Genomic DNA, 13,654 nt, shown 5'->3' with positions numbered 1-13,654 from the left:
AAATAAAATTGTTTTGGTGACTCTTGGCATGATGCGAATTGATTCTAATGAACTGTATGTAGCCTGAAAGTCCTTCCGTGCATGAACTCTCTACCAGTTACATTTTTTCTTCTGTTTTCTTGCATACCTACTTGAAAACGGAGCAGTTGTTCATCACTTTGGTGTGCATCTAGGACCAGTTCACATAATATGAATCATGTTCTTGTGGTCTCCTTGCAGACTAAAATGTCTTTTCCCTCCAGAGGGAACAGGAAGCTGGCGCATTAGCAGTGTTTCTCTGTGCAGTGCAAGGAAGGATGGTAGGTTTTGCGAAACGCAGTAATTGACTGATGATTTTTGTTTCAGTACTAATTGTAGAATGGTTTGGTTTGGAAAAGACCTTAATGGTGATCCAGTTCCAAGCCTCCTGCCACGGGCAGGGACACCTTCCACTGGATGATGTTGCTCAAAGCCTCATCTAGCCTGGTCTTGAACACCTCCAGGGATGGGGCAGCCACGACTTCTCTGGGCAACCTGTGCCAGTGCCTCAACACCCTCAGAGTATAAAATTTTTTCGTAATATCTAATTTAAATCTCCTCTCTTTCAGCTTAAAACCAAAGCAGCAGTATATACTTGTGGAGGTGCTGGGGTCAGCATCTTATTCTGATTTGACAGTGATTTTGATGGATCAAGTTTACGTGTTGTTGTGTTTATAGATAACTAACGATCTTGATTCCTGAGTCTAGATATGCGGCTGCCAGCTCTTACGCTTGAGAACATGGAAATTCTACTGTATTGACTGGAATAGAGCACAAGATCCCTTGAAAAATTCAGAACATAACACCCACCGCTGCAAATGCACACGGTATTGCCTGACAGTGCTTCAGGTGCAAAATTAAGGTCTCAACAGCCTCTCTCTTATGTTCTGGTGCTGCCCTGGCTGCATGGAAGCTGCAGAGCAGTTGTGGAAGGAGCTTGGACAAAAGTCAGGGATATCTGTGGGGGTGTAAGAAAAGGATTAGGCCACTGCCTTGCGGCCTTCATGTAAATCAGGGCTTGGAGGGGATAACCTGTCAGGCAGGATGGTAGGGAAGCTCTGGGAAAGCACTCGGCTTGCAGGGGGAGATACAGGAAGCAATCTGAGGTGCATCAGGGAGAGATCATTACTGAGTCCCCTCAAAGAAAATAGTGTATGGCACCTTATCTGAGACTATGAAGCACTGATGCTTTTCCTGCTCTTTGAAGAATGCCAAGATTTGGGACCACCTTAAATTCCTGGCCAGTGTGGTAACAGAGATGGTATATTTTTAGGAGATGGTGCTTTTTCTTCTCGTGTTCTGGAAGAGAAGGGTGACAGTCTGACTCGGGAAGGGATGTGTTTCATAACCTGCCCTGTGGTGAATAGGAAGTGTGAGAGGGAAATAGACAAACAGAACAACACCCTGTGCCCCTTCTCACAAACAAGCACACAGTCGGAGATAGCACCGTTGAGAACTCCCCATCCACTGCCTGTTTGATTGAGAAGAACAATCGGAAATGGCAGCAAGTTCCTGCCCAGTGCAGCAGGTGCGTTGTCCCCATTCCAACAACAAACTCCCAGGTTCCCTTGCAAAATAGATACGAAGCGCTGCAAGTGGAATCAAACTCCACAGAGGGGGATGACTCCCACAGCCTAGAAACATTCCCTAGGTTTAGCCATCCTCAACTGGCCATCAAACAACCTCTGTGAAGAAGAAAAGAGTCATTGTCTTGGGCGATTCCCTTCTGGAAGGAACAGAGGGCCTGATCAGCAGGCTGGATCCACTACGCAGGGAGGTCTGCTGCTTGCCTGCGGCCTCTGTGAAAGACATCATAAGAAAGTTTCCTACCCTCGTAAAGCCTATGGATTATTGCCCTCTATTAATATTCCAAGTAGACAATAATGATATCCAGAGGAAGAAACAGAGAGCAATTAAGAGGGGCTTCAGGGCCCTGGGAAGAATGGTGAAGGGCTGCAGGGCAGTGTTTGCCATTTTAATAACAAGGAATGAAGAGGGAGAGAAGAAAAATCAGATAATTAATACCTGGGTCCAAACCTGGTGTGACCAACAAAACTTGGGGTTCTTTGATTATAGACTGGGCTACACACCTCCAGGCTTCCTTTCCAGGGATGGGGCACGCTTGTCCCCCAGGGATGTAAGAATTCTGTCCAAAATCTAGCAGGGCTTATTAATAGAATTTTAAATTAGATGCGCGGGGGGGGGGGGGAGGGGGATGAAGCCAGGCTTGACAGAAAAGAGCCTGGAAATGGCACTCCAGTGCCCAAGAGATGGTGTACTGGCGAGAACCTCCAGTATGTCACCTCAGAGCATGCGAGGGTGAGTACATCTTGCGATGGAATAGATGTAAATGGCACTGATGGGTTAGATAATTTAAGGACCAGTCATTTGGGAATGAATATTCCCTTTGAGTGCTGCGGGAATAACAGCCCAACTGAAATGCATCTACACCAATGCATGCAGCACAGGCAATAAACAGAAGGAATTGGAAGCTATTGTAGGGCAAGGAGACTACAACATAGTTGCCATCACAGAAACGTGGTGAGACAACTCAGAACTGGAGTGCTGCTATGGTGGAATATAAACTCTTCAGGTGGGATAGGAAAGGCAGGAGAGGTAATGGGGTAGCTGTCTACATTAGCGCTTCGATACCCTCGAGCCCGATTGTGGTGGTGATAGGATTGAATGTCTGTGGGTAAAGATCAGAGGAGTCCACAAGAAGGCAGATGTTGTGATGGGAGTCTGTCGTAGATCACCCAGCCAGGAAGAAGAGGCTGATGAGCTTTATTACAAACAACTGAGAGAAGTCTCAAGATTGCCCGCTCTTGCCCTTGTGGGAGACTTTAACCTACCAGATGCCTTCTGGAGGTACGATACAGCAAAGAGGAAGCAGTCTAGGAGATTCCTGGAGTGTGTGGAAGGCAACTCCCTCACACAACTGGTGAGTGAGCTGACAAGGGAAGGCGCCCTCCTGGACCTGCTGTTTGTGAATGGAGAAGGCCTTGTGGGGAATGTGACAGCTGAAGGACGACTGGGGCAAAGCGATCGTGAGATGGTAGAATTCCCCTTTCTAGGTTAGGTGAGGAGGAGGGGTAGCAGAACAGCCACCTTAAACTTCCAGGGGGCAGACTGGACTGCTCAGAAGGCTGGTTGATAAAGTCCAAAGAACTATCTCCCATAAGGGCAAGGGAGCCCAAGAGGCCTGGGTGCTCTTCAGGAAGGAAATCCTGGCAGCGCAGGAGCAAGCAGTCTCCATGTGCTGGAACATGAGCCGTCAGGGAAAAAAACCAGCCTGGTTGAGCAGGGAGATAAGGGTGGACATCAAAAAGAAGAGGAATGTCTGTAAGCTTTGGAAGAAGAGGCAGGCATCTCGGGAGGACTACAGGGATGAAGTGAGATCACGCAGAGGAAAAATCAACTAGAGCTCAGACTGGCCAGTTCTGTGAAAGGTAATAAAAAAAATCTTTCTACAAATACACCAATAGTAAATGGAGGACCAGGGAGAATATTCAGTCTTTATTGGATGCAAAGGGAACAACTGTGACAAAGGATGAGGACAAGGCTGAGGTACTTAATGCCTCCTTTGCTTCAGTCTTCAATAGTAAGGAAAACTGTTCCCTGTGTGTACCTCCCCATGAGCTAGAGGAGCAGAACAAAGCTCCCATGATCCTAGAAGAAGTGGTTAGAGACTTACTTGGCCAATGAGACACAAGTCTGTGGGGCCAGATGGGATCCACCTGAGGGTATTGAGGGAGCTGGGGGGGAGCTGAGGGATGTGCTTGCCAAACCCCTTTCCAACATCTGCCAGCAGTCCTGGCTGACTGTGGAAGTTCCACTTGGTGGAGGCTGGCTGATGTTATACCCATCTACAAGGAGGATCAGAGGGAGGATCCAGGGAACTACAGGCCTGTCACTCTGACCTCAGTGCCGCGGAAAGTCATGGAACAGGTGATTTTGAGTGCTATCATACAACACATGCAAGAGAACCGGGTGATCAGGCCCAGTCAACACTGGTTCATGAAAGGCAGGTCCTACCAAACTAACCTGATCGCCTTCTATGACAAAGTGCCCCACCTACTGGAAGAGGGAAAGGCTGTGGATGTAGTCCTCTTGGACTTCAGTAAAGCCTTTGACACAGTTTCTCACAGCATTCTGCTTCAGAAACTGTCAACCTCTGGCCTGGACTGGTGCACACTCTCCTGCGTTGAAAACTGGTGGGATGGCCGGGCCCAGAGAGTGGTGGTCAATGGAGTTAACTCCAGCTGGAGGCCAGTCACAAGTGGGGTTCCTCAGGGCTCGGTACTGCGTCCAGCCCTGTTCAATGTCTTTATCAATGACCTGGATGAAGGCATTGAGTGCACCCTCAGCAAGTTTGCGGATGATACTAAGCTGGGTGGAAGTGTGGATCTGCTGGAGGGTAGGGAGGCTCTGCAAAGGGATCTCAACAGCCTGGACCGCTGGGCCGAGACCAATGGCATGAGGTTTAACAAGGCCAAATGCCGGGTCCTGCACTTGGGGCACAACAACCCTATGCAGTGCTACAGACTGGGGGAAGAGTGGCTGGAGAGCTGTACAGAGGAGAAGGACCTGGGGGTGTTGGTTGACAGCCGACTGAACATGAGCCAGCAGTGTGCCCAGGTGGCCAAGAAGGCCAATGGTGTCTTGGCTTTGTATCAGAAACGGTGTGACCAGCAGGTCCAGGGAGGTTTTACTGCCTCTTTACATTGGAGACATTGAAGTACTGGGGCACATCCAGAGAAGGGCAACAAAGCTGGCGAAGGAGCTGGAGAATAAGTCTTATGAGGAGCAGCTGAGGGAACTGGGGCTGTTTAGCCTTGAGAAGAGGATGCTGAGGGAAGGCCTTGTCACTGTCTTCAACTACCTGAAAAGAGTTTGTAGAGAGGAGGGTGTTGGCCTCTTCACCCAAGTGATGGGACAGGGGGGAATAGCCTCAAGTTGCACCAGCAGAGGTTCTGATTAGAGATCAGGAAAAATTTCTTCACAGAAAGGGTTATCAAGCACCGGCAGTCTGCCCAGGGAGGTGGTTGAGTCACCATTCCTGAAGGTAAAAGCTGGGTAGATGAAGTGTTCAGGGATATGATTTAGTAGTGGACAGGTACAGTTGGACTTGATCTCAAAGGTCTTTTCCAGCCTGGGAATTGTACGAGCTCAATGGCTGCTCACGGAAGAAACTTGTGCTGTGAACACAAGCGCTGGTAGGTCTGGTACTCTAGAGATGCAGCAATCGGCTGGGGATTTTTTTGCTGAAGAACTTCTGTCATCTTTAAACTGCCTGAGAGCTGGAATTGCATGTGCCAGACCAGAATGCTCTGCTGACAGCAAGAAGGATGGGCTGGCTGCTTTTTTTTTTTTTCTAAGCACAGGTGAGCTGTGGGGAATGCAGCTGCTCGCAGGCTGGGGGCTGCTCTGCTGGCGCTGAGCTCCCTATCACAGTGCGAGCTGCCCACTGGCTCTCGTCCCCAACTGGCTGCAGTCACCTCAACTAAAACTGCCTCTTCATAACTGGTTTGCAGTGGGAAACTTGGCTTTTTAATCGCTAGCTTTTGCTGTTTCCTTGTATGCTCAAGAGGTATTTTTAGAGACCTACTGATTTTTTCTAAATCCTCTGACCAGTGTTCAGAAGCTTTCCTGGTGCCGAGGCTGCACCTGTGCTCAGCCCCTCCCCGCCTGCGTTTGTGAAACCCTGACAACTTCATTGATGTACAAAGAGGATGAGGAGGGAATCAACACAGCCTGAACGCCTGATGGTCCTGATGTGCTGTCTGAGCCTGTGGTTGGTTTCCTGGTGAGTGCTGCACACCGGCGCTGATGGCGAGACATGGAAATGCACAAAGCATGGCGGATGCTGGAAGACGTGCGTGTTGCAGCGTAGCTGAGGCCACGAGTGGGTGTTGTGTTCACTCCCTGATGGTGATTTCCACATTCTCCACCACAAGCAATAATTACCTACTGAGCAGAGCACTGCCTTACTGCCCGCAGCACGCCCAGAGGCTCTGCAGGGACTCTCGATTATTTATACAACCACTGTCAGCATCTAAATTCAGACAGAGAGGGGCTGTGAGAAGCAGCAGCTGGAGCTGTGCCGAAGCTGCTGCCCACAGGTCCCTGCTGTGGCACCACGGGCTCGGGAATGAGGCCAGGGGTGCCGTCTGCCATCAGGGACCCTGCCTGGCTGTACGATGGCTTGTGGGGGGCTGCTCTTGTGGCACCTAAGAGAGGATCGGGGATTAGCATGTCACAATTTTTCAGTAAGTGTCAGATCCCTGGGGCTGCCAGACTAACTTTAAGAACAAAAATGAGCATGTCTGGTGTGTAGCTTGAACTTATAGTTTGGCTGTGTATGGTAAAGGAAAAGCAGTACCCAGTCTCCTGGTGCTCTCTGTATTTGCCATCTGTTGTGTGGGGACGTGCAGTAGCCTTAGTTGGTACTAAAACATAGTGCCGGATTGGGCTTGTTCCCTTCAGAGCAAGGGAATAATGCACTCACCACTTGAGAAAGCAGAATCACCCTTAGGAAGCGCATGGCCCAGGGTGGGCAGCCCGACTGAAGGTTTTCAGGGGTTCTTCCCACCTCGATCAGCTGTGCCTAGAACGGGCTTCAGCGCCTCTGCTTTTCTGTACTGGCTGAAAGGGCACTGGCTTCACTCCGTTGGCTCTGAACTGCATCTTATTCTTTGCTTCAGCTTCGGAGCCACCCAGTTTTTCCCCGGCTTGGCTCAGCCCAGCGCTGCTGCTCCTGCTTTCTGCAGGCACCTCGGGCCTTGGCTGCTGTGTTGGCGGAAGGGATGGCATTTGGCGTGAGCACTGCTGACACTGTCTCGCATTCATCAGCTGTCAGTTAACGTTTGCATTCTTTAAGTACTTCCACTGCACCATTTGAGGGTTCATCCTTGCAATGACACTTCTAAGAAACTTCCTGTTTCCCAAGAAGGAATAAACCACATAATACTTAAAGGAGGAAGCGATGATCCCTCAGGCAAAGGTTCCGGTACCGTTTTTTATCCTTGCTAATCTTCTAATCTGGTGTTACAACTATTAGCTTTTTGTCCAGGTAAATTTGAAACACCCCACTTTAAAACTAATACTTGTGTATGGCTTTAGTTTGGGGAAAATAAAGTCAGTTTTTCTCCTGATGGTTTCATGCTGTCAGGCAAAAGGCGTAACAGCTAGCTGAGACCATTATAGAAGTTATTAGTGACAAAATACAAATACATAAGCATGCAGCCCTTTATTCTTGTAAAGATCTTTGCTTATCATAGTTCTGTATATTACATTATGGTGTTATACAAATAAACTTATTTACAAAACCATGAGCTATGCTTTTTATCCTGACTGATCCATCTTCTTCAACCCTGCCCCATATATATTTTTAAGCATGCATAAAAATTAACTTTGGTGTGGTAAAACTACTCTATGTGCCCAGCCACATACAGTATTTATTTATTTATATATATATTTATAGATATGTACAAACGTTTGCCAGTATACAGAACAGTACAGAAGTGTACAGTTTAAAATCCACAATGCAATACATTAATGGGTTACCAGGTCTCAGCAAAATAAAACAGAAGGAAAAGAGGGTGGATTTAGCTAAGAAAAAAGTAATCAGCAACTACCTATACATGTGAAACAATTTTTTTTTTCTTGGCTTGGCTAATTCTTAAATATAATCTGAATGGCAGTGCAATAGGTTGAGTTGCCTCCTACACACTAAGACCAGTCTTGTTCTGTTCCTTGTGTAGAGGTTTACTGTCCAGCATACTACTTTCAAATGTACATTACAATAGTATCAAAATGTTTTGGCAAAAAGATCTTGAAAGGAACCATAACATTTGTTGACAAAAATAGAAATCTGTAACAAAGCTAAATAACACCAAAATAAAAGAAAAATATTTTAGTTTCAGTTTTACAGTTGTGTATAATCACACTTTAGTATAGCTCTGTTCACTTCTAGTTCCCTTAATGAAAAATAGCTTTATACAAAACAACTTACTAAATTTTTAGCCATATATTTCCCCATGCTCAGCACACCGTTGTGCACACGCAGTCGAGTTCACACACACACACACCTTCGTGCTTTTTCGTAAGAGGTGCTGCCCATAGGAAGAAAACACTCATTTATCATTACAACAGCAAGAGTTTTACAAAAAAGCTTCACTCTAATCTAGTGTACTATTCAGTATTTAGCACGTGATTAGTATTAAGCCTCCAGCAATACAGCAAAATGGTTACATTCCCTGGTTAAAATATTGGCTGTGGATTCTTTGAAAATGAACAAAAAGCCTTGGTGAACTTGCACGTGTGCTGTGCTTAGCCTTTAGGATGGCTCCTTGGCCGTGGAGGGCGTGGACTTGCCGGCATTTCCGTTCTGTGCCTTGTAGCTGGTGAAGCTAGGTGTGTGGATTGTCCTGATGCTCTTCATACCTTGGTTCAGTGAGGTGGGAGAGGTAGAGGAGGGGGGGGAGGTAGAGGAAGAAGGAGGGGGTGACCGGCCGTTTTGGGTCTGTAGTGAGAACGAGAGATGGTGACCTTTCCCTGGGTAAGTGGGGCTCTGGAACTTGGAGGAGCCATTAGAGACAGAGGGGATGAGGGAGGTAGAGTAAGTTATGCGACCTGCCTGAGGACCGAGAAGGTTAGAGGAAGGAAGGGAGGATTTAGTAGGTGGAGTAAGAGGGTTAGAGCTGTCACCGCTAGAAGCAGGTGCTGAGCTGCTCTTCCCAGAAGTGGGAGAAAAGGCTGGGATCTTAGAAGCAGGTAGGGTAGGGGAAGTAGCCTTATAGTCCCCACCAGCTTTCTTAGCACTTCCATTAGCCTGCAAATAAAGACGGCAGGAGACAGTTTGTCAGAAAGCCAGTAACATGATAAACCAACAGGACCTGGGAAAACAGCCCTGCAGAGAATAAGAATTAACAGTTTGAGGCCTGAGCTAAGACTTGCAGCCATGGACTGGACCTGGTAGAAAACCCAAAAGTGCCCAACAAAGAATGCAGAGAGAGAGAGAGAGAGAGAGAGAGAACAAAGACTTTGTGAGAAGACGCGATCTATGGGTTACAGACCAGACACTACATTGGCCATGCTTCTGGGTTATTAACATGTGAACAGACACATCTGGCCGAAGAGTTAACGTGCATCTACTGCCATCTATCACACTGACAGGTTAGTGTCCAAGGCTTCCTGTATAGGCTTTCTGAACAGAACCATTCCCAGCTCTCCTGAGGAACTGCCACATTTACCAAAGGGGAAGTAAACAGGTAGTTGAAATCTTAAAATTACAGCTGAATACCAGAGGTTTTTTTTTAAAAAAAAAAAAACAAAACACACAAAAAAAATCCCCCCAAAAACCAAACCAAACCAAACCCAAAGCAGCAGGTGTTTTATTGCAGACATGCATGCACAAACATGGTGAAAAGATCAGTAGATACTGTCATGCCCCCAGGATCCAGGATGTCCAGTTAGGCCTCACTTGAAAGACAGGCATCCATTATTTGGTATAATCTCAGTCAGTTACTCGAGTTTTTAAACAGACAAACAACATGAAATGTCCATCCAAACACCCGGTTTAGGGTAAAACTACCTGTCTGTATTGGCGTGGATCCTGCAGCTTGTGCTGTTTGCCTGCCTTCTCTATGCTTCCTTGTCTAGTTTTTGAAGACATGGGGACCGGCATCCGACTTGTCTGGGAGGCAGTGCTGGAGCCCTGCGGAAACGAGTGGAGGGGCAGGGAGGAAGACAAGGAGAAGGCGTGATCAGTACCAGTGTGCTTGAAGAGGAGGATGCACACCATGCGCCAAAAAAAAAGCCACAGTACTACATGCAGGGAGAGTTCAGGAGCTTCACACCACAGGCGTTAATTTCCAGAATCAAATGGAGAAAACTGCTCAGCTACTGATCAGCCTGGATTTCATGTCAGTGACGCTTGTCATTTCACACAGCGGATTATTTGACCCAGCTCCCCTGCATTTGCCCATCACCAATCAGCAGCAAAGATTAAAAAAAAACCCCAAACCCCACAGTCTATTAGCTGTTAGACACCTCCTGGGGAGCCCAAACAAGCCACCTGAAAGGAAGCGAACAAATCACAAGGCCCTCTTGTTTAATGGTGATTATTGCAGATTTTAGAAAGCAGCTGGAGGTTTCATTTGTCAGACTAAGGTACCTTACGTGAAGTGCCTGGGATTGACGGAGGGGACTCTACGCCAGCAAGGCTCTCATCCAGCACTACAAGCTCTCGGGGCGGGGTCTCTGGTACTATCTGGGCAGAGAAGGGGACAGTGCTTCCCTCAGAGCTGTGTGTGCTTTCAGGGATAGTTTTTGGACTCATTTCACTGATGGTGTTTTCCAGCTGCTTTATAGTCTGCTCAAGGCTGTCTAGTGTTCGGTATGTACTCTGCCGAATTTCATCAGTTCTGGAAAAGGACACTGCAGCTCCATGGGGGCCCTCTTGTTTCCCAGAAGGACTTTTGTCACTGTCCTCTGGCTGAGACCTGGTGATTTCAAATCTCTTTGCTTCCTTGTGCTGCTTCAGGGTCCCATCTTCCTCCTCTTCTTCATAGACCACAACCTGCAAGGTCTTCTTCCCAGTCTTGGTTCCTGTCCGTATCGCCTGTGTCAGAGCAGCCAGCTGCTTCTTAGGGAATTTGAACTTAAACTTTTTCTTAGCATCCTGCCTGCTTCCAAACTGATCGGCAGAGTCCAAGTTTGTGTCTGTGTTTAGCCCATAGATCTGACGGTATTTGTTAAAATTTGTCTTTATGCTTTCCTCCTCTGCAGGAGGTCTGGTTTCTGCAGGGTTAGAGGAAGACTGAAGATTAAACGTGAGACCCTCATTGAGACCCTGCGCTGCTGAATACTCTGCAGTTGCTTTTCTGTCATTAACTACTGGTGGCTCTTCCTTCTGGCTCTTGGAGATTTCCTGTGCTTCATTTTCTTCCTCCTCCTCTTCCTCTTCTATCTTTTCCTCTGTCATCATTTTCTCCAACTCCTCATCACATTCCTCAAAAATTGTAGAAAGACGCTTATAAGCTGACCTAATATCCATTGGTTCATCAAAAATGATGATGACAGGTTTTTTGTCCAGACACACCACTGGCTCGTCACTGTCTGTGCTCTCTGGGATACCCTTCTCCAATGCCATGTCCTTCCTCGCATCGATGTTCACTGTCTGCACATCTCCACCTTTCCTGCTGACTATGTCATGAACTTCCCCACTTGAGAGGACTTGGACAGCAGTTTTAGTAATCATGAAGGCAATGTTTTCTGTTGGTGGGTTGTCTTCACTTGGAGAGCTAGCTGGAGAGTCTATCTCTTCAATGCTGTTCACACTGTTACTTCTGGACACTTTGGTTCTTAGCACAGCCTGATTGTAGTTGACTGCAGCAGCTTCTTGCTCCTGCAATGAAGGTTGAGGCCCTGTAGCCTCCTGTGTGTGCCTCATGAGAGGGGTAATGCTGCTGATAGGCATATGCTTGCCCGTGGTCTGCAAGGCTTCAATCTGTGGCAGGCCCTGGCAAGCATCCCGTGAGAGTCCACCATTTAGCTTTTGTTTTCCTGTATCAACAGCTGGAAAATGGGATCCTAAAGTATCTTGAGCCCCTCTTCGTTTGTCCTCCTCTGGCAAACTGACACCAGACAGGTTTGTGCTCATATTTTGGAGGTTTTTCTTAGAATAGTCTCTACCATCTACAAACAAACCCTTGCTAAATGTAGGACTCCCATTTATTGAAAAGCCAATTTTACTGTCAGTTGTGCTGGATGAATCAGAACTCAATTCTTCTTCAGTTTTCCCTTCCCTCTTCTCTTTATGATGGTCACTATCTGTGGGAGATCCTGTTGTAGCCCCATACACCTAAGGGGGAAAGTCGGATTACTTAGTTATTCAGGGCTGTTACCTTTACAGGACTTTTTTTCCCCAAAAATAAAGTATCATATCCTCAGGGGAAGTGCAGACCTTGTGAACTCACCACTCTGTTTACTGCTGCAGAAGCATATCTGAAGTTGTCATCTAATTCCTGTCTTTCTTCGGAGCAAAAATTCCGAATTCTGGCAGAACAGCATGTGATGTTACTGCTCTCTGCTATGCATGTGGCCTGCATGGGTTGGTACGCAGGGCTCCTGTCTTAACAAGGCCTCCAGAATATGCAAACACACACTAATTACCTTATTTCCAACACAGTGCTTCCTTGGCAGTTAAAGAAAACTCCTAGTTTGTGAAAGACTGAAGTTGAAAAGATTCACAGTATTTTATTAAGTTCTGCTGGGACGCATCAAAGGAAGCCTGACGTGGAAAGAGCTGACAGCAGGCGCTACAGCTTGCTAGCTCACCTCAGCAACGAATGCAACAGTCTGGCTAGCCTTGAAAGGAAATTTTGTATGATAAAAGCTGATTTTCAATTGATGACATTTGCTACTTCTAATGTTGCCCACACCTGAGCAGCACTGTTCCATCACAGTTAATATGATCACAGTCTGTGCATTTCTAAATCTTTGCTGCAGCTTAAAAGTACTCCTTCAAAATTACCAGTGGCACTCTGCAGTGCCTGTGAAAGTGCAGGACGAAACACTGATCTACATTCATTTATAGAAACGCCTTTAAACAGCACACAGAGAGGTAATCCCCTAGTTTACAAGTAATATATTCCCAGCAATGCAAATTAAGGAGACATTTTTCTTTATTTTCAAATGAGTGTTTCATAATAGCAGGCTTTTCCCTGGGCCTTGGTTTGTTAAGTGCTAGTCACAGCTTAGGATAAACACGAATCATTAGAGTAAGGGAACGACCAGAAGAGACGCCATGCCTATGAACGAGCAACAGAGAAATCTACAGTTAAAATTTCATGGCTCACCAAGAAGGAAATTATTCTGGCCTCAAGTGCTTGAAGCCAGTGAGCATAAAGCATTACTGCTGACACTACTTGAGACTAGAAGCTGACTCCTAACACACCAGAAGGACAGATTATACTTGTATGAGCATCAAGATGTGCAGAAGATCGGTTAGACGAGTCACTCCCCCAGCTGAGATGAATGAGTGACAGCACAGAAATCCACAAGTTGGCTAGTGCATGTACTCTCCACGCATAGGACGGTTCACAATGTGTAGTTTCTACACTTCATGTGATATTTTCTTATATACGGTCTGAGGATTTTACACAGAAAAACTTTACACACAATCAAAATGCAGGAGCAAGAAAGTTGCTGATAAACCAGAGTTGCAGTTCACCTCTACAGAGGCTTATTAGCAGTAACAAGGCTTTTCAGCTGCTTCCTGAATACCCTGACATCCCTCTTATTTCTAAATAAGGAGGAGCTATCACACAAACCAGCCACAGCCAGCAAGGTATCAGTGGGCAGCCTGGCACTGTCTGCACTTTGTGCTGAGAGCTGGTATCAGGGGAAAAATGTCAGGGCTCATGGTCACCTCAGGCCCAGACTTGCTAAGTGAGTAGGTGCCTTCCTATCCCATTTACATTTACCCAACGCTCCCAGCATGAGGTCAGGACATTTAATGGCACTTGTTGCCTGTGGTTATGCTGACTTGGTGACTGAACTCTAATTTCAGATCTCTGTATCTTTTTTAGCAATTTCCACTTCTCGTTCCAAACATCAGCACAACACCTTG

General features: G+C 46.7%; 1 protein-coding gene across 19 annotated transcripts in view; it reads right to left on the bottom strand.

The window, feature by feature from the left end:
- Nucleotides 1–7,314: 7,314 nt before the first annotated feature.
- Nucleotides 7,315–13,654, bottom strand: part of KIAA1217 (KIAA1217 ortholog) — a 362,749-nt gene continuing 356,409 nt past the window's right edge. For 6 of the 19 annotated variants that reach the window (XM_054058359.1, XM_054058354.1, XM_054058358.1 and 3 more), the window contains 3 exons: nucleotides 10,196–11,884; nucleotides 9,614–9,736; nucleotides 7,320–8,851 (listed from right to left, as the gene is read on the bottom strand). In XM_054058359.1, coding sequence (XP_053914334.1) covers nucleotides 8,357–8,851; nucleotides 9,614–9,736; nucleotides 10,196–11,884 — 2,307 coding nt within the window. In that variant the 3' untranslated portion in view covers nucleotides 7,320–8,356. Of the gene's footprint in view, nucleotides 8,852–9,613; nucleotides 9,737–10,195; nucleotides 11,885–13,654 lie in introns of all 19 variants that reach the window. The other 13 variants (XM_054058353.1, XM_054058352.1, XM_054058349.1 and 10 more) reach the window with 8 other exon arrangements.

Source organism: Cuculus canorus, chromosome 2 (assembly GCF_017976375.1).
Source record: "Cuculus canorus isolate bCucCan1 chromosome 2, bCucCan1.pri, whole genome shotgun sequence".
Lineage (NCBI taxonomy): Eukaryota > Metazoa > Chordata > Aves > Cuculiformes > Cuculidae > Cuculus > Cuculus canorus.
The sequence above is the reverse complement of the archived record's forward strand: the minus strand, read 5'-3'. Positions and strand labels throughout refer to the sequence as shown.